Here is an 18,920-nt window from a genome sequence, read left to right on the forward strand (position 1 = left end):
TCTACTCAGGGCTTGAAAGTCAAAATAGAGGATCTGAGACACATTAACACAACACCTCTGATAAGCCGTCAGACAGAGTGACTTTTAGGCATGAATGTGTCTTTAATCTGAGGAAATCATGTGTGTAATAAATATCAAACCACATTTTGTTGGAATGGACAGCTAGCTTTGCTGGAGTTGCAAATGTTTCTGAGTCAGTCTGAAGTGAGACGACAGGGAGGACTGTCTGAAAACAGTTTGTCTCAGCCTAGCTTCTTGTCTGGTGCTCATCTAGACATTTGGATCGACGGGAGTTGGACTTGCACTCTTGTTCTTTTTCGAATGTGCTGTAGTAACATTTGTGGTATTGAAAAAGAAAACCCAACTACATCAGTGCTTTAATTGTTTTATAATGCAAGTAGTCATTGTTACTTTGTGTAAACACATTTGTTTTTAAAGGAGACCTATCATTGAAAACAAGATTTTCGTAAAAAATATTATAATGTTTAAAAATAAATATTTAATGTTTAACTTTTGATTGCTGCAAAATTCCTATTCTTCCATTTGTTATTTAATAGTGTTGATGACTTTACTAGTATTCTTAAATGGGAAGAATAGTAATGATGATGAAAAATAAGTAGGTTTGTCTAAACATTTTAAAACATTCAACCTCACGTTGTTCCAAACCTAATATGATGTTTCTTGTGCGGAACACACAGCAACAAATAATGAATGTTCAAGTCCGTCTTTTCAATGCAATAGCAGTTGGTAGGGACTCACTTTAAAGTTAAAAAAGGACCCGAAAGTATAATAAAAGTAGTCCATTTGACTTGTACATCATATTCCAAGTCTTCTGAAGGCATACAATAGGTTTTGATGGGAAACTACCCGAACTGAAAGTTAAATGAAAGTCTTTGTCTGTGGTGCGTTCAGGAGTGCTGTGACAAACTCCTTCACAGTGTCTTGCGTTCACACGAGAACTTGGGTTGGTTAGCACTTAAAAGATTTTCACTGAAAAGAGGCTCATGATTTGGTGGGAAACAGTACAAAATGTATCATATGTCTTCAGAAGACTTGGAATATGATACACAAATCGCATTGACTACTTTTATGATACTTTTGGGTCATTTTATATGCTTTAAAGTGAGCATTATCTACTGCCATTCTATTTAAAAGACTTGAATAATTATTCATTTTTCTTTTTGTGTTCCACATAAGAAAACGTTATACGGGTTCGGAAGAACATGTGGGTGAGTACATTTTGGCAGAATTTGCATTTTTTTTATTTTTTTTTTTTTTGGTGATCTATTAATTTAACTGCTAGTGCATGCCGACCACTCACATGAATAGGCATACATATTTATTTAATCTAGAACATCAATAATAAAAAAGGGAAATTGAAAGCAGGAGGACCCATCACTCATCACTTTTGGAGTTGAGAATACTTTTAACTCCAAGTAGGCGAGTGTTGGAGAAGGATGGCATTGCACACCACTATGCATACCATGATCAGTGTGCTCTTAAACCCACGACGTCTAGATGGAACACTACGTCTGTTACCACAAAGCTTCAGTCCTCGTTTTCCTTCCTTTTGAACTTTCCGCACTTTCAACTCAATTTTGCTTTCATAGTTTTTTCGTAGCAGAAAGATTTGTTTTTACCCGCCTCCTACACTCTTCCATTGGTATCAGATTTATCACTTTCATAACTGCACATCTAAATCGAATCTTATTTCCCAGTAACCTCCATTCATTTTTCCATTGGTGTGCTGTGTGTTTTCAAGAGGGTGGTTCATACATTTGATAAGCTGCAGATACAAACTAAAGACATGCTGTAGATGTGAGAGGGAGACAGAAAAAAACCAATGGCATGCCGTGAGTGTGACTGAGATTTTGGAAGAGCCGTGGCCAGCAAGGAATGATAGATAGATGAAGGCAGAGAGAGATGGGGGTGGGGTGGGTGGAAGACATGAGAGAAGAAATGCAGCAGGAGGTTTGGAAGGGGAGTGTTCTACAGGAACGTTTCAGTATTCTTATGGTAATCCAGCCTTGGATGAGCCTCAGAAGCAGCCAAGCAAACAATGAGAGTGGAGCCAGGAAGTCTGCTCTCCCTGCTGGCCGGTGTGACTTGAGAGGCAGGCGAGGAGCTGGGCTGCCTGGAAGGAGGGGCCAGGGAAACGCATGCCAGCACACATAACCACATACCACATTCGCTGTTACAGAGCATGGCCAATTGTGGCGAGAAAGCACGTTTATCTGTGTTTGTGTGCCTTGTGATGAACAGGTCTTAAATGGGTTTTGAAGACTTAAAGGGGTTGTTCGCCTGAACATTCTGTAATCATTAACTCACCTTAATGTTGTTCCAAACATGAATTACTTTCTTCTGTTGAAAAAGGAGATTCTAGGCAGAATTTTAGGGACTGACAACTTCAGTCACCATTCATTTTCAGTATATGGAAAAAGTTGCACCCTCACAGTGCTTTTTCGTTCTTCGTTCAGAGCCAGAAAGAAGGTCAAAACAGCTGGGCACCGACATTCAGACAACCGCCATGCTGCTGGGAAAGGCGTTTAGAGGTACATTTAAATATGAGGATGCTCAGGACTTCATGTAAAAGACCTTTAAAGCCTGAACTTTTGTGACTCACAGATTTGACTCATTCTGTGTCAAATCTGCTCTCTTCTAATGCTCTCTGATTGTAGACATTTTTTTTTGTTTTGATTACCTGCAAATTTCAAGAGAAGACTTGACATGAATCAACAAGACCCTGAGGAAAAGTGTCCCAATACAGTCGCAATGTCAGAATAATTTAGCTTTATATAAATTAGGTGTTAACTTTTTACTTTTTATGGATGTATAGACAACCCCCCTATTGTTGATACCAGTAAATTACATCTGCATACCAACTCAAAAGCAATGTCTATCTGTCTAGCGAGCATTTTAGTGGGGCAAATCGACAATATTATTTGTAATTGCGTCCGAGCACTGAAAGTGCGTAGGCACCTATTGTAATGGTTAGTGTTCTTTTTATTATTATTATTACTGTTTTATTATTATTACTATTATTATTCGGACATTGAGTCTATGGAAGCCCATTGAACAATATTTGGGAAATTTGGCACACAGATAGAGGACAGTCTGAACATTAATTGGAGCACATTTGGAGTCTCTAACTCAAAGCCTCTAGCTCCATCAACTGCTCAAATTTCCAATCGATTTTGAAACTTTGAACTCCTCCTAGACCGTTCGTCCGATTTGCACAAAAATGTAATTGATCATCTTCAGACCTAATTGATTAGTCGACATTGAACATGCCAAATTGAACGTTAGGCTATATCTTCGCGACTCTTTAGTGTATTCACACCAAACTTGGTGTGTGTTATGGCAACCATGACCCTGAGGGTACCTGCACCATTTCGGCACTTAGTGGTCATGAGATATGAAAAATTCTTCAAATCTGCTCGTTAGATTCTGCGCGAGATGCCGAGTCGAATGATACCAAATTTGTCGTCCATTTTGGCTGTCACCCATTTTGAATTTTGTTGTAAAATGTTTTATTTTTCAAACGCATTGATGTATCGTTATTAAACTCATTATGTGTCATTGGCACAATGCCCTGAATGTACTCAACCTTTTGGGAAGGCGCCACCTTCTGGTCAAAAGTTGTACCAAATTTTCATAAAATGTGAATAACTTTAGATTACTTTGTGCTATTGTCATGAGATCAGTTTTGGTAGATTCCGTGGGTCATGCCGAGTGTGTGGATGTCAATTATGCCATGATCGATCAACCTTCTTTTCCGCCATTTTTTAAATCCTTTAAAAACCTACTTTTTCAAACTTTTCCTAGAGAGTTTGGCAGATTTTACCAAAATCGAATCAGACCACCTTCAGACCATGCTGACAAAAAGTTATGGATTTCGTGTTGATGGACCTGAACATTGATAGATAATGCAACAATGAATTTGATGGCACTGTGCTAGAATGGTTTTCAGGGTCTGTCTCGGCTACGCTTTGGCATATTATCATGAAACTTTGTGTCATCATGACCATACTTTGACCACACCATATCAATTTGGTGAGAGTGCCACCTGTTGTTCAAAAGTAATAAGCTTTTATGTCCCATTGCAATTGATGACATTCATGGTTTTTGAACCATTTTGCCTAAAATCATGACTTTATCATGACTTGATCTTGCTTTACTTACTTATTTTTTGCTATTGTTGTGCCTAATAATGGTTGATGTTCGTGGCCCCTTAATTGCTGCTTGCAGCTAAATTTGTCCTTGTTTTTGTAATTTAATAATAATTTAAAAATCTTTATTTTTAGTTTCAGTCTTAAAAATGTTAAATATTTTAGGCCCCAGACCCCACCCCCCACTGGAGCTACTAAATTATGTGCTGGTGCCACAACTGTAGAACTCAAATGTTGGTCTGGATATCTCAAAGTGATCCTTTTGTTGTTCATCTCACCTGCCTTTCCAAAAACCCATCTGAAAGGGGATGTTTGGAGTCTTGTGGTTATCCTTCTTTTCTATATAAATGGACTTGCCTGAAAAAACAAAGATTGTCAAAGCAGCATTATCTTTGTGAAACAAGTGACTGTTCTTCCTCAAATTCTCCAGAAGTCTCCGAAGTCTCCAGAGCAACTTCCCCTTTCAAGCGTCATATGATTGACGACTATGGGAATGCCTTTCCAGACACCACATGCCATGCCTCAGTGATTTGCTATAAGGTATGGTTATTCTATATGGTGGCTACAGTTCCTTTACCTTTTAGCCCTTTCCCCCATTCCTCTGGTCTTTCATCCATTCAAAGCAAATTAATGTGGATCCTAAAAGAATGCAGAGTGAGACCATAAATTATGCCATTTAGCTACACCACTTTATGCCTTCTGATTTAATAGTAGTTCATCTGCTACAGAGATTCACTTAGTGCCAGTGTTCAAGCTGGGTTATTGATATTATCCTAATCTGTGTGCCATGGCACATTCACTTAAGTAATTCTAGTAATTTTTATTTTATTGTATTTTTTTTTTATTATCACCATTTCTCCCAATTTGGAATGCCCAGCTCAAATTACTTAGTAGGTCTTAGTGGTGGCGCAGTAACTAACCTCAATTCAGGTGGCGGAAGACAAGTCTGCTTCTGAGACCATCAGTCCACGCATCTTATCATGTGGCTCATTGTGCATGACACCGCAGAGTCTCCCAGCATGTGGAGGCTCATGCTACCCTCCACGATCCACGCACAACTTACCACACTCCCCATAGAGAGCGAGAACAACTCCCCATAGAGAGCGAGAACCACTAATCGCGACCATGAGGAGGTTACCCCATTTGACTCTACCCTTCCTAGCAACCGGGCAAATATGTTTGCTTAGGAGACCTGGCTCCTGGAAACCTGGAGTCATTTAGCACACCATGGATTCGAACTCGTGACTTCAGGGTTGGTAGTCAGCGTCAATGCTCGCTACCCAGGCCCTCAATTCTAGTAATTTCTTAAGAGGAAATTGCTTTTCCAAACCAAAATTTCTTTTATTATATAATAGTGTAACTTTTTGATTTCTATATTTTCATTCTATAGTCTATATTTTCTTTTTATTATTATTATTATAATTTTTTTTCATAGTTTTATATTTATGATGTTTATCTGCATCTTTTTTGTGGTGTTGTGACTGAAGTGGGGATGATCTTGTTTACAGATTGAAGTTTAAGTGTCAGGGGCCTCATGCTAGTGCACTTCCTGCCCTCGGGCTTTAAGCTTTTCTCACTGACTAGTCCTGGCATGCTTTTAACAGTCTTTAGTCTTTATCTCTCTAAAGCCCTATTCTCACCAAAAGTGAAGCAAAAACGTTCATTGAAATCCTGTCGAAAAGCATTAAAAATTGAGCTTGAAGGTGAGCGTGATATGTATTTGTTTGCCCCTTTTATATTCTTGCATAATTTAAAATGTTTGTCGTTCAGCCCATCAGACAGAATTAAATTCACATACTCTAATGCACAAATAAAACACATTAATATCATTCTAACATTTAATTAATAATATTGTAAACGGGTATGTTTTCACTATCCTGGAATGGTATTATGTAAGAAAAAAAAATAATGATAGTGTACTATAGGAATATTTACAAAAGTTAGTTATGGTCCATGAAATTTGATTGGACGAGAGACATTCCATGAGTGCTAATGTCACAGAACATCAGCACATTTGGACGCTTCACTGTTTGTATCAATCCGCTTGTGTTTTTGGTGTTCTAAACTAAAGTGTAAGAGCAGTGCAGATGTGTAAAGAGCTAAATGTGTCTTTACATGTATTTTTGTGACATTGCAAATTTTAGCCAGCAGGTAGCGACAAAAGAGGTGAGGTGAGCCACTTGATGTGACATGCATTAAATCAGCATTAGTCAGTCAATGTTTTCATGCATCAGCGCTAGGTGCTCACTCGGATTACTTCTACACTACTAAGGTTGGGGAAATGGCTTTATATAGCTTTAAACTAACAACTTCAACATTTAAAGACATCGATATACTTCCTATGAAATCAAACAACAAATGGTGGTTCAGTAGTTCTTAACCGCTCTCTGGGGCGAACTTTTAGGAAAAGTTCTATTTGACAGCAAAACACATTCTTACTGCTATTGGTCCAGGTCATCAATAGGCGTGACCTAGAGCTCCACCTACCTTGATGCCAACAGCAAGTTCTGTTTATATTGTTTAATGATTCAAAATCAGTAAACGTGAACACATCGGTATGTAGAGTTATTAGCATCCGGTGCAACTTGCCTACATCTGTACGATCATTTGCTTAGAGATATTTCCCAAGACCATGTCATGCGATTTATTTTTGTTTAATTAGTCTACTAAAGGAATCAAATCTTCTCAAATGTGCCATCTGCAGCGAAAGCCATTCACACATCTGTCTGAAGTAAGATATTCCCTTTTGTCTTTATTCTGAACATTCACTTTTATACACTTCTCTTTGCTATAGTATCAGTGTCATTTTAAATCACGATAACAGTGTAACCTGCGCATATAAAGGTATTATGCACGTATAGCATGTTGGTGCATTAGTGTCATGAATTCAGAATATAAAAAAGACAAATTAAAAAATTTTCTACTGCATATATATATATTACATAAAATCACCAATGAGTGATTAAAACAGCTTATTTTACTGAAGTCTACTCATAGAATGAGGCATAAATCATTGACACACACACACATACATACAGTGCATCTGGAAAGTATTCACAGCGCTTCACTTTTTCCACATTTTGTTATATTGCCTTATTCCAAAATGGATTAAATTCATTATTTTCTTCAAAATTCTACAAACAATACCCCATAATGACAAAGTGAAAGAAGTTTGTTTGAAATCGTTGCAAATGTATTAAAAAAAAAATAATCACATGTACATAAGTATTCACAAGCCACTCGGAAGCCACTCCTCAGTAAAAGGCACATGACAGCCCGCCTGGAGTTTGCCAAAAGGCACCTGAAGGACTCTCAGACCATGAGAAACAAAATTCTCTGGTCTGATGAAACAATGATTGAACTTTTTGGCCTGAATGGCAAGCTTCATGTCTGGAGGAAACCAGGCACCGCTCATCACCTGGTCAAAACCATCCCTACAGTGAAGCATGGTGGTGGCAGCATCATGCTGTGGGGATGTTTTTCAGCGGCAGGAACTGGGAGACTAGTCAGGATCGAGGAAAAGCTGAATGCAGCAATGTACAGAGACATCCTTGATGAAAACCTGCTCCAAAGTGCTCTGGACCTCAGACTGGGGCAAACGTTCATCTTCCAACAGGACAACGACCCCAAGCACACAGCCAAGATAAGAAAGGAGTGGCTACGGGACAACTCTGTGAATGTCCTTGAGTGGCCCAGCCAGAGCCCAGACGTGAACCCGATTGAACATCTCTGGAGAGTTCTGAAAATGGCTGTGCACCAATGTTCCCCATCCAACCTGATCGAGCTTGAGAGGTCCTGCAAAGAAGAATGGGAAAACTGCCCAAAAATAGGTGTGCCAAGCTTGTAGTATCATACACAAAAAGACTCAAAAATGCTGTAATTGGTGCCAAATGTGCTTCAACAAAGTATTGAGCAAAGGCTGTGAATACTTTTTGTACATTTCACTATTGTGAACGTACTCTGTTTTGCCAAATTTTTTTAAATATACTTGTTCATTGAACTGTCGTTTATAATCAATATCACACTCGCAGTCATGCTATATGGCCCTACTTCAGCACTGCTGTGATTTACCTACGGCACTTGATTTGCAGCTGAATCACAGCAGTGCTGATGTAGAGCCATATAGCACTTTTGTGAGTGTGATATTGCTTTAATTATATAACTGTTAGTTCCGGTCCTCAAATTTTATTGGTTGTGAGACGTTCCATGAGTACTGATGTGTCACACTAACAGCACTCGGATGCTTCAGTGTGTGTATTCAAAATCTGGTGAAATGCTCCTACGGCACCATTCTCAAATGTTGTTAATATGTAGCAATCCCTCACATATTGCGTGCTGCTCTAAGAGCTCAATATAGCCACAAGTGAATCACCAACCTGCGCATGGCATGTTATGTATGTTTGTCAACCGAGCCGTACTATTCACTAATGCGCTATATGTTTACTTATTAAGCACAGCCTTTTGCTATTTACAAAGCAATCACATGTGTTCAAGTGGCTTTGAATTAAATGCACGAGTCATATTGACTACTTTAATAGTTCTTTTATGTGATTTATTGAGCTTGACAGTGAGGCAATGACTAACACAGAGTATCGGATTTGGATCGGGCTCGTTGGACCGATGCCCGATCTGTCTAAAACGTCAGTATTGGATCGGTGCATCCCTGTTCATTAGCAAATCGATCTGAATCAAAATAATATTTTTTTAATTCCATACCCAGAAATGACAAACGACTGGAGAAGTCATGATAAAGTTATGGAACTGCGTTGGTAACAAATGTTGGAAAGCATGTATCATACTAATATATATATATATATATATATATTACATAATATTTATTACATTATTACATATGTTATTTTTTTCTTTCTTTGCGGATTGCATATAAAAAACTTGGATGGAAAGGATGAAGGTTCACTGTAGGAGGAATTTTCATCCCAGGTGTGATTGGACCCATAGGAATGTTTTGATATATTTGTGGTGAAATTTGTGGCAAAAATCTGTGCTCTGCATGAATACACTTTTACACAATATACATTTCTCTCCACGCTTGGAAAGCATAGATAGACTTCTCATTAAAAACACAAAACTTCATGGTCTTACAATGATAAAATGTGTTATTATATAATTTATTTTCAGTTAGTCACATCACATTGTTTTCCCATTTACTAAGAAAATGAATTGTGTACACCAGGTAAATTGTGTTGCTTGTGAAAGTGACTGGTTTATTTTCTTGGCCAGAGAGGGGATGAGTTTGTGAAATCTGTTGCAAGACATATGTCTCCATCTCTTTCCCTGTGGTCCTGTAGAAGGATCTATCCTGTCTTAAGAAGCAACAGGAGCCCGCCATTGTTTCCCCATTACCCAGGAGTCAGAGAAGTGTGAAAAGTAGGACGCAGGTCGGGGCTCTTTGTCCCCCTTGGCCAAATAAGAAGTGACAGACACCGGCCCCCTCTCTGTGCCTGTTAATTCAGGCCCCCAGTCCTGCACAGCCACTGGGAGCCACTAATTGCATTGAGACAAGCAGGAGCTAAGAGAGAGCAGACACATTATGTTATTAACGCTGGACAGAGCTCAACACCAGCCATTTGAAAGGGACACTGCTTAAGCAGCCTTCCAGACTTGAGAGCCGCCATTCCACAGCTCTGCTCTGATGCGGGGTCAGAGGTCAGGCTCTTACAAGTCACGGTGCTAAGATGGAAGTGCAAAGGAATTTACATACCACCCTGGTCCTTTCTATTGAGGTTGCTCGGTTGCTTTCTGGCACTGATCAAGGAAACATGACACATTAATGGATTGAAAACATCAAAGCCAGTGAGCGAGAGATTCAGTTCAATGCATTGAATGTTGTTGTTGTTGTTGTTGTTGTGAAAAATCTGCTGACTTTAACATTGTCATCAATGTAAAGCTGGTCAGATGAGGTTTTGTTGAAATTGTGAGAGTGACTTGTGATTTTTGCTTTTGGAAGCATATTTTTAACCCAAGAATGGAATTAAACAATTATGACCAAATAAAAAAAGTACATTGTAGATCAGCTAGAGATATCTAACTGTGTGATATCCAAATATTGTTTAATATATAACGCAAACTAAAAATTACCTTTATTGCAAAGAAAACATTTTATTTCTGCTGGGCCAGCATAAGTTGATCATTATTGTTGAGCCTTGAACATTAATAAGTATTCCTCTTTTCACTATAGGGTCTTAAATAAGAGGAGGCTATAAAGAGGCCTTGAAGTCTTCATCACGCAATCTTCCACCATCCACTTGCCTTCACAGCTAATTGGCCACCTCAGTTGTCTCCGAAGCAACATTGCACGGCACAACCAATCCAGCCACACGTTTCCGCAGTCAGCATGAAGAAAAGTGTCTCTGTCTTCCTTGCCATTTTGGGAGCCAGCGTCCTCCTCTCGCTGCAGGTTGAGGGTAAGTCTGTTTCATTATCGTAAAGTGCCTACACTTGAACATCAGTTCTCCCTCAGTGGATCAAGCAGACACTTGGCAGTAGTGGCCTGTTTGATGCAGTGTGTCTGTTTTTAATCAGAATGTGTTTTCGTTTGTTTTTGTTTACAAAAGGGAAGAAAGCGAAACCTGGAGATGACTGAAAGGGTCATCTGTTTTGTTTCATCTGGATGCACAATTAAAATGCAGCAGCAATTTGTAATCCAAAGCAGACTGAGGCAGTAGGAGAATTGATTTCTCCATATTTGGATGATACCCAGTGTTTGCAGAACACTCACTGTCTGTTTTAATGGATAGTGGCCTTTAAGAACATAGCACAGGAATGGCCTCCCTTTTATTCTCATCAGGCCCTCAAAAGCTGTCTCCTCAAATTTGTGATGCATTAGCAAACAAATACTGTTTGCAGCATATTCATCCAAATTAGATTAATTTTATTAATGTGATGCCCTTCTGATCTTTTCTTTATGCTTCAGTAGTAATGGAGGTTTTGTCTCGTTTTAGATAAATGCAGAAGCTGCACATGAAAATGCACACTTTTCTCTCAAATGATACGCTGTATCAGAACGTAATTGCCTCCATCATAGGCTGTTGTGTGGCATTTATGCAGTCTTAAGGTGGTTCATTCATCTGCTTAGTAGAGCACTTTTTGATTGATTGTAATTTAAAAATATGCATTTAGTGCTGAGGTGCGAATATTTCAATGGTTTTTCATTTGGCTATTCACAGAAACAATGTTGTGGTGATCTGTGAATTGGTTTAAAATTGTTAAGGAAAGGAATGAGGTGTATGTCAATGGGAAAGATTGTTCACCTGTTTGTTGTAAGTTTTAGGGTAAAGGGAATTTGAATTTAAATGTTAATTTGTGAGTTTTAACAAGGCACAGATTACAGTATGTTACTCAAATGAAAAGCTGGTCTGTTTTTTCTTAGAAAATGTAGAAATTTTGTTTTGTAAATAAATTATAAGTCTAAGTATGTGTGATTTTGTTATAGAACTGAGCAAAAATATTAAACATTTTGATGCATCGCAATCTTCAATTGATCGATCTTTATATTGATTCTTAAATCCCATGAACAATCTTTTCCTCTCTGCCAACCCTCAATAATGCAAGTAAATCACTAGCATGTGCTACCAAATTTCATACCAGTGATTTTGGTTAAGTATATAACAGTGAAATCCTTTCACTGTATGTTGAAAGTAAAAGTTTGGTTTAACTTGTTCTGTGTCCAAAGACAAGATCCACACAATCCATTTGTCATTGAATAATTTCTCTTTTAAACACTTTCTGTTCTTTGCAGTTAGTTGTTGATTAAAAACAACAACAACAAAAAATAAACCCTTAAATCTAATCACACACGGATGCGCTAAAGAAGCCATGCACATCGTCTCTCATTATATGCGCTCACTGGCTGAAGTAGTCTTGAAGAGATTTAGCATGTATTTGCATATCAACCTAAATACTTGTTTACTTGCATAATTTGTACTATTTACAATAAATATTTAACAAAAATATATATGCAACATAAAATATGCAATTTCAAGGCATTTATTAGTGTAATGGGCTAAATTTGAAAATTTTCAAAAGCTAAAATGTGACCAATATGATAAAAAAAATTTTTTGTCAAATATATATATATATATATATTTTTAATTATACCTAGAAGGGTAAACTAGAAGGTTAGAAGGTCCTTTTATAATTATGAGCAGCTGAGAGAGAATTTCTTTCATATATGGACATTGTAACAGAAATTTACCCATATGAATCAATATCGAATCAAAATTTAGTCAAATTAAGAGCTTGTGTATCAGAATCGAGTCAAAATGGGAATTTTGTATCAATACCCAGCTCTATTTTGCTATGCAGTCAACAAATCCACTCAACAATTTTGAAATGGGTCCACCCTTGTTTGAAATCAGTAGATTCTTTGTTAAATTTAGACTCTTGGAGATCTCTGATTGCCCACTGATGTCACAAGGTTATACAATCAGTTTCTGTTTTGTTCTTTGAAGTATAGTTTTTTAATTCTCTCTATATTTTATAGAATAGTATATTGGAGTCATAAACACTGCCTATTTTTAGCAACACGAAAGCCATGGGGAGAGCATTTCCTGCACTGAATCAAGATTGAGAATTGTGGCTCTATGCAGTCTGCAAGAAAAACAAATCGAAAGAGATTAAGATGCACTTAACCTCCAAGTTTAAATTTGGAGACAAAAAGCTCTCAACCTCATTACCTCCTTTTAGAGTTAAAGGGATAGTTCACCCATACATACTTTCTTCCATGGAATACAAAAGGGGATGTTACTTTCAATGTATCTTTTTTCCAATCAATGAAAGTGAATAGTGACTGAGGCGGTCGTCCTCCCTAATATCTCCTTTTGAATTCCAAAGAATACATAAAAGGAAGAAAGACATATATGGGTTTGGAACAATGTGAAGGTGAGTAAATGATGAGAACATTTTTATTTTTGGGTGAACTATCCCTTTAAGCTTGTAATATTGCATACAAAAGGAAACAAACTAAATCTTCATCTCTGGGGTGGAACTGCATTTTAGGAACTGCATTCCTACTGTTGTTGAGCTTTGACATACAGGGTTAAACTGTTGTTTATGTGAGATCACAAATGTTTTAGTTCTCTGCTGTGGCACTGACCCAGTTTTAACTTTTATGATTGTTTGAAGTGGTCACTGTCCACCAGTGAGCGTAGCAAAGCTCTTAAAATATATTCATCCTGCTGCCGTTTCCCTTCCAGAAAAGGAACAAAAGAAGAAATGGGTACTGTCAGCAATTTCTTCTCACTCGTAAAGTCAACCAGAGCCTTTAAAACAAAGGGTAACCAACCTCGGTCATTGCAAAGGTTCCTTTTAAATGGTGAGGGAGACTGGAACGAGACGGAGTGAGAGTTGAACTGCAGCTGAATGTTACTGAGCGGGTTTTTTGCTTTTTATTTCTGGAGGCTGAACTGGGTACAACATCTAAAACAAAGTAATGTCACCTGTCTGCATATGGCGGCAAGTTATTCTGAGAAATGCCATGTCACTCAACACTCTTTTCCCTGGCTTTCAATCCCTTGCTAATAAATGAACTTGTTGGGATTGTCATGCCTTCAGCAGAGAAGGTGAGGTTGGACACTTGGACTCATAGGAAACTGAGAGAAAACCTAAGCAGGCTGAAATGAAAACCAAATCAGGGTTTTTCCTAAGTCAAAAATGGTGATTTGTGTCCACATGTGCAAATGTTTCTATTTCGCATTTTTCTAATTTAATAGTTTAATTTTCATTCCAAATGATATTATCAGCATAACAGTTTGAGTGAACTATTTCTGCAAAACCGGATGATTATGATAAAATCATGATCGTGCATGTGAATTTCCTCAGAGCATCTTGTGAAAGTGCTTTAATGAAAGAAAACCTGAGTTAGTTATTGTCACAAATTTGTTTATTTGATTACTGTTCATGAAAATGTGTGGAATCTTAAATATTTATTATATTATGTCAAATGTATCAAAATCACGCAGAGTAATCACTAGCACGCGAGCAAAAGCGAGAGAAGGGCAGGCTATTTTATTTATACAGCCTGAAGTTTTTTGCACCTGCATTCCAATCTACATCTTGATGTAATCCTTCCCCCTTGATCATACAGCGTGATTTTCATAAGCTGTATGGGAGGCTAAACGCTATTAAAGCATGACAAGACTCATGCTGTGCATGCAAGCCATTTGCGCATCATTTAGTTTTCACGCCGATTAGTCCTTTTCGGTGAATCACACCTGCAAAATCCTTAAACTTTAAATCCAGGTTTAATTTATATTTTGAATATACTCTCATTTTTGAACCCCACAATGTGGTTTTGTTTTCTCTTTTAATCATTTTATATCATCACCTGTATGCTAGGTTGGAAATTTCAAGAATTAATAGTGGTGTTTTCCTTATTACATTTGTAATGTATCACTGAATGTAGGTCATCATTGCAGCCAGACCCAAGCAAATTGGGTGCATTTACTCGCGCAAATTAACCGAAAGTGAAGTGCTGCCATGATTCTGTTAGGTATACCTCAGTCTAGTCACATTTTAGCTTTTTGTTTAGCCTCCCAATCAGCTCATGAAAACACACTGTATGATCATGAGGAAGGATTGCATCAAGATGTAGATTGGAATGCAGGTGTGGAATTTATATAAATAAAATGGTCTACTTCTCTCTCACGGATGCTGGTGTGCCAGTAATTACCCCTCCGCGTGCCAATGTTGGCATGTTTGCCTATTCATTTGCATCAAATTTGAAATCGTGCCAATACGGAGATGTGATCTTTGGTTGGGGGGCATTTTGATCTTTATGGTAGGGGCAAGTGGTCGTCTCTTAATTGGACTGGGTTGGGGAGGGGGTCAGATGTTTCTGCAGGAGCACAAGGATAATATTTGGGGGTAATGGATGTTTTAACCATCCATAAGTTAACCTTAATAAAAAAAATATATATAAATAAATGTATATATGAATTGAATGTGATTGTTTCAGGATCAATAAGGCTATTATGCCAATTATTTTGGATAAACCCTCTTGTTGCTTCCGTGACTCTGTCCCTCAGCCCTCATCTCCCATCCTGCACTGCTGAACCATGCTGGGGAAACCGCCCAGGCCCTACTACAGGAAGCTTGTTGAGTCTATTGTTGCTGCTCTGAGTTTCCCCTACACTTTCAACTGTTTCCTGTATTACACTGGCTGTCAGGTACCAGACTAAATACTCCAAATCCGCACTGGTCTCCATTTTCATTACAGTGGGACAATGTACAGTAGGGTGTATAATGATGTGCATGTCTCTGATCACAACTGTGTGTGTATGTGTTTTCCTTGTTTTCAAACAGTTGATGTCAGAAGTTTACATACACCTTAGCCAAATACATTTAAACTCATTTTTTCACAATTCCTGACATGTATTTGTAGAAAAAATTCCCTGTCTTAGGTCAGTTAGGATCACTAATTTTTAGAATGTGAAATGTAAGAATAATAGAGAGAATTATATATTTCAGCTTCATCACATTCCCAGTGGGTCAGAAGTTTACATACACTTTGTTAGTATTTGGTAGCATTGCCTTTAAATTGTTTAACTTGGGTCAAATGTTTTGGGTAGCCTTCCAGAAGCTTCTCACAATAAGTTGCTTTAATTTTGGCTCATTCCTCCAGAAAGAACTGGTATAACTGAGACCGGTTTGTTGGCCTCCTTGCTCGAACACACTTTTTCAGTTCTGCCCACAAATTTTCTGATTGAGGTCAGGGCTTTGTGATGGCCACTCCAATACCTTGACTTTGTTGTCCTTAAGCCATTTTGCCACAATTTTGGAAGTATGCCAGGGGTCAGTGTCCATTTGGAAGACCCATTTGCGACTGAGCTTTAAATTCCTGGCTGATGTCTTGAGATGTTGCTTAAATATATCCACATAATTTTCTTTCCTCGTGATACCCTGTATTTTGTGAAGTGCACCAGTCCCTCCTGCAGCAAAGCACCCCCACAACATGATCCTGCCCACCCCCATGCTTCATGTTTGGGATGGAGTTCTTCAGCTTGCAAGCTTCACCCTTTTTCCTCCAAAAAATAACGATGGTCATTATGGCCAAACAGTTCAAATTTTGTTTCATCAGACCAGTGGACATTTCTCCAAAAGTAAGATCTTTGTCCCCATGTGTACTTGCAAATTGTAGTCTGGCTTTTTTATGGCAGTTATGGAGTAGTGGCTTCTTCCTTGCTGAGCAGCCTATCAGGTTATGTCGATTTAGGACTCATTATATTGTGGATATAGATGCTTGTCTACCCATTTCCTCCAGCATCTTCACAAGGTCTTTTGCTGTTGTTCAGGGATTGATTTGCACTTTTTGCACCAAACTACGTTCATCTCTAGGAGACAGAATGCATCTTCTTCCTGAGCGGTATGACGGCTGTGTGGTCCCATGGTGTTTGTACTTGCATTCTATTGTTTGTACTGATGAACATGGTAACTTCAGGCATACAAGGATGAACCCGACTTGTGAAGGTCCACAATTTTTATAAGGTCTTTGCTGATTCTTTTGATTTTCCCATGATTTCAAGCAAAGAGGCACTGAGTTTGAAGGTAGACCTTGAAATTCATCCACATGTATACCTCCAATTGATGCCAATTAGCCTATCAGAAGCTAATCATCTAAAGGCTTAAAATAATTTTCTGGATTTTCCAAGCTGCTTAAAGGCACAGTTAACTTCTGACCCCCTGAAATAGTCAATTAAAAGTGAAACAATCTGTCTGCAAACAATTTTTGGTGTAGATGTCCTAATGGACTTGCCAAAACTATAGTCTGCTCATATGAAATCTGTGGAGTGGTTAAAAAATTAGTTTTAATGACTTTAACCTATGTGTATGTAAACTTCTGACTTCAACTGTAGACCACACACACGCTGGTTTTGAAGCATTTGCATAAAGGATGGTATTCTGCTGTTGTACACTGACATGTGTGCATCTGTTTAGCTGTGAAACATAAGGGCCTGTTAAAGGCATTCTAAACTCTCACTTTTACAGCTTGCTGTTGGGTGCTTGGCTTTAGAGGTGTCTCCGAGCCCATTAGAGCTTTACTTTCATAAAGGCAGCCAACTTTATTGGTCTGTGTCAGGCAGGTCGTTGTTTTCCACATGTTCCCTTTTTTCCTCCCCTCATTCCATTTTTAACTGGCTGGTTTTCAAATAGTGGAGGATTATTATGTGTTGGGACATTCTGAAATGGGAGCCCCTGTCTGGGTGCATGTGATAATCATAATGATCGTTATTAAGATGAAAGTGAATAAATAATAATGGTGGGTTCAGGTTAATGGCCACTTAAAGCCCATTCCTTACAACGTACAGGCTGGCCTTTTTTATGATGTTAATTTTCTTTGTTGCCTATCAGATGTAGATCATTTTGAAAAGCTTTGAAAACTACTTGCTGTGCATTCAAGGTATACATTTTATTATTATGTTCATTCCCTGGGAATGGAACATGCTATGCTCTACCTGTCAAGCTACCAGAATTAATTACATAAATGTCTCTAATGTCTGCCTGTTTGATACATGCAGAATTGCTCTTACAATAATCGCAAAACTCTTATGTGTCGCGCCTCAAGGATATATAATTCACATGTTAATTTGATATGTCTAATGAATACCCATCCATGTATTTTGGCATGAGGACATCTTGGAAGATCTTGGTGTTTTTTTTAACCTCTCTTACATCTTTGTTTCAGACACTGAGAAACTCTCATGAGGACCAGTGTCTTGAGTGTAGGCATGTGAGCCAAACACCCTCTTAGAGACACCCTCTTTGGCACATACTCTGGTCCTTGCATAATTTCCTGTTAAAGGAATAGTTCACCCTAAAATGAAAATCATTTAGTCACCATTATGTTGTTTCAAGCTTACATTTCTTCTATGGAAAACAAAAAGAGATGATAGGCAGAATCATAGCCTTAGTCACCATTTACTTTTATTGTAAGGAAAAAAGGTGCAATGAAAGTGAATGTAGACATTCTGCCTAACATCAACATGAGGGTGAGTGAATGATGGAAACAACATTAGGGTGAGTGAATATGACAAATTTTTATATATATATATATATATATATTGCTGTTTGGCACACCTCACAGTTGGCATACTTTTGGCACATACTCTCAAAGTAGAAGAGGATAATGTTTAAATGTTTTTACAGTAGGCATTGAGCAAACTGTTTGTGTACCTGAGAGCAACCAGAACCAGCTGGCATAGACTGTTGATCAAGGTGTGAAGGCTCCACCTTTTTTTTTTGGATCTGAGCTTCCAAATTCGGTGCTTACCTCTTGAGCAGCCTTCCTTTACAGCTTCGATAGCGACTCATAGCTGTCTACTCAACCCTCTGCTTTAATAAGTTTAAACCCCAGATGTTTACCCTGGAGATCACAGTTGAAACTTCAAACAGAGCTACTGCCTCCTCTTAGGCTAGGGTATACTTAGTTTTCCACTTGCCATTGCGTCTTGCACATGGTCAAGCACTCTAGCCTTTTAAAGTTTACTCTATTTTACCTGACCACATACTGATACGGAGTGCATGTGCACTATGGCTGCTTTGTGACATATCCAGTGCAGTAAATCCCAATAAGTCTGTCAAATTAAAATTAAAATTATAATGCAAAAACTGTGCATTCAAATCCTAGATTTGTGCCAAGCACTGATGATGACTTGCATTTCTATGGCCATTGCGCCTAGATTTCCTTCTAGTGTCTCGTAGTATTAGCAATGCTTTTTTAAATACTGTAAGGAA

The 18,920-nt window shown here is 38.2% G+C and overlaps 1 protein-coding gene across 5 annotated transcripts in view; it reads left to right on the forward strand.

Annotated features, from left to right (window-relative positions):
• The window catches only part of LOC127633314 (bone morphogenetic protein receptor type-1A-like), a 52,904-nt gene that overhangs the window by 20,894 nt on the left and 13,090 nt on the right, over positions 1–18,920 (forward strand). For 4 of the 5 annotated variants that reach the window (XM_052112345.1, XM_052112344.1, XM_052112346.1 and 1 more), the window contains one exon: positions 10,369–10,594. In XM_052112345.1, coding sequence (XP_051968305.1) covers positions 10,525–10,594 — 70 coding nt within the window. In that variant the 5' untranslated portion in view covers positions 10,369–10,524. Of the gene's footprint in view, positions 1–10,368; positions 10,595–15,323; positions 15,356–18,920 lie in introns of those variants that run through there. The other variant, XM_052112348.1, reaches the window with a different exon arrangement.

The sequence above is a fragment of the Xyrauchen texanus genome, chromosome 40, assembly GCF_025860055.1.
Source record: "Xyrauchen texanus isolate HMW12.3.18 chromosome 40, RBS_HiC_50CHRs, whole genome shotgun sequence".
NCBI lineage: Eukaryota > Metazoa > Chordata > Actinopteri > Cypriniformes > Catostomidae > Xyrauchen > Xyrauchen texanus.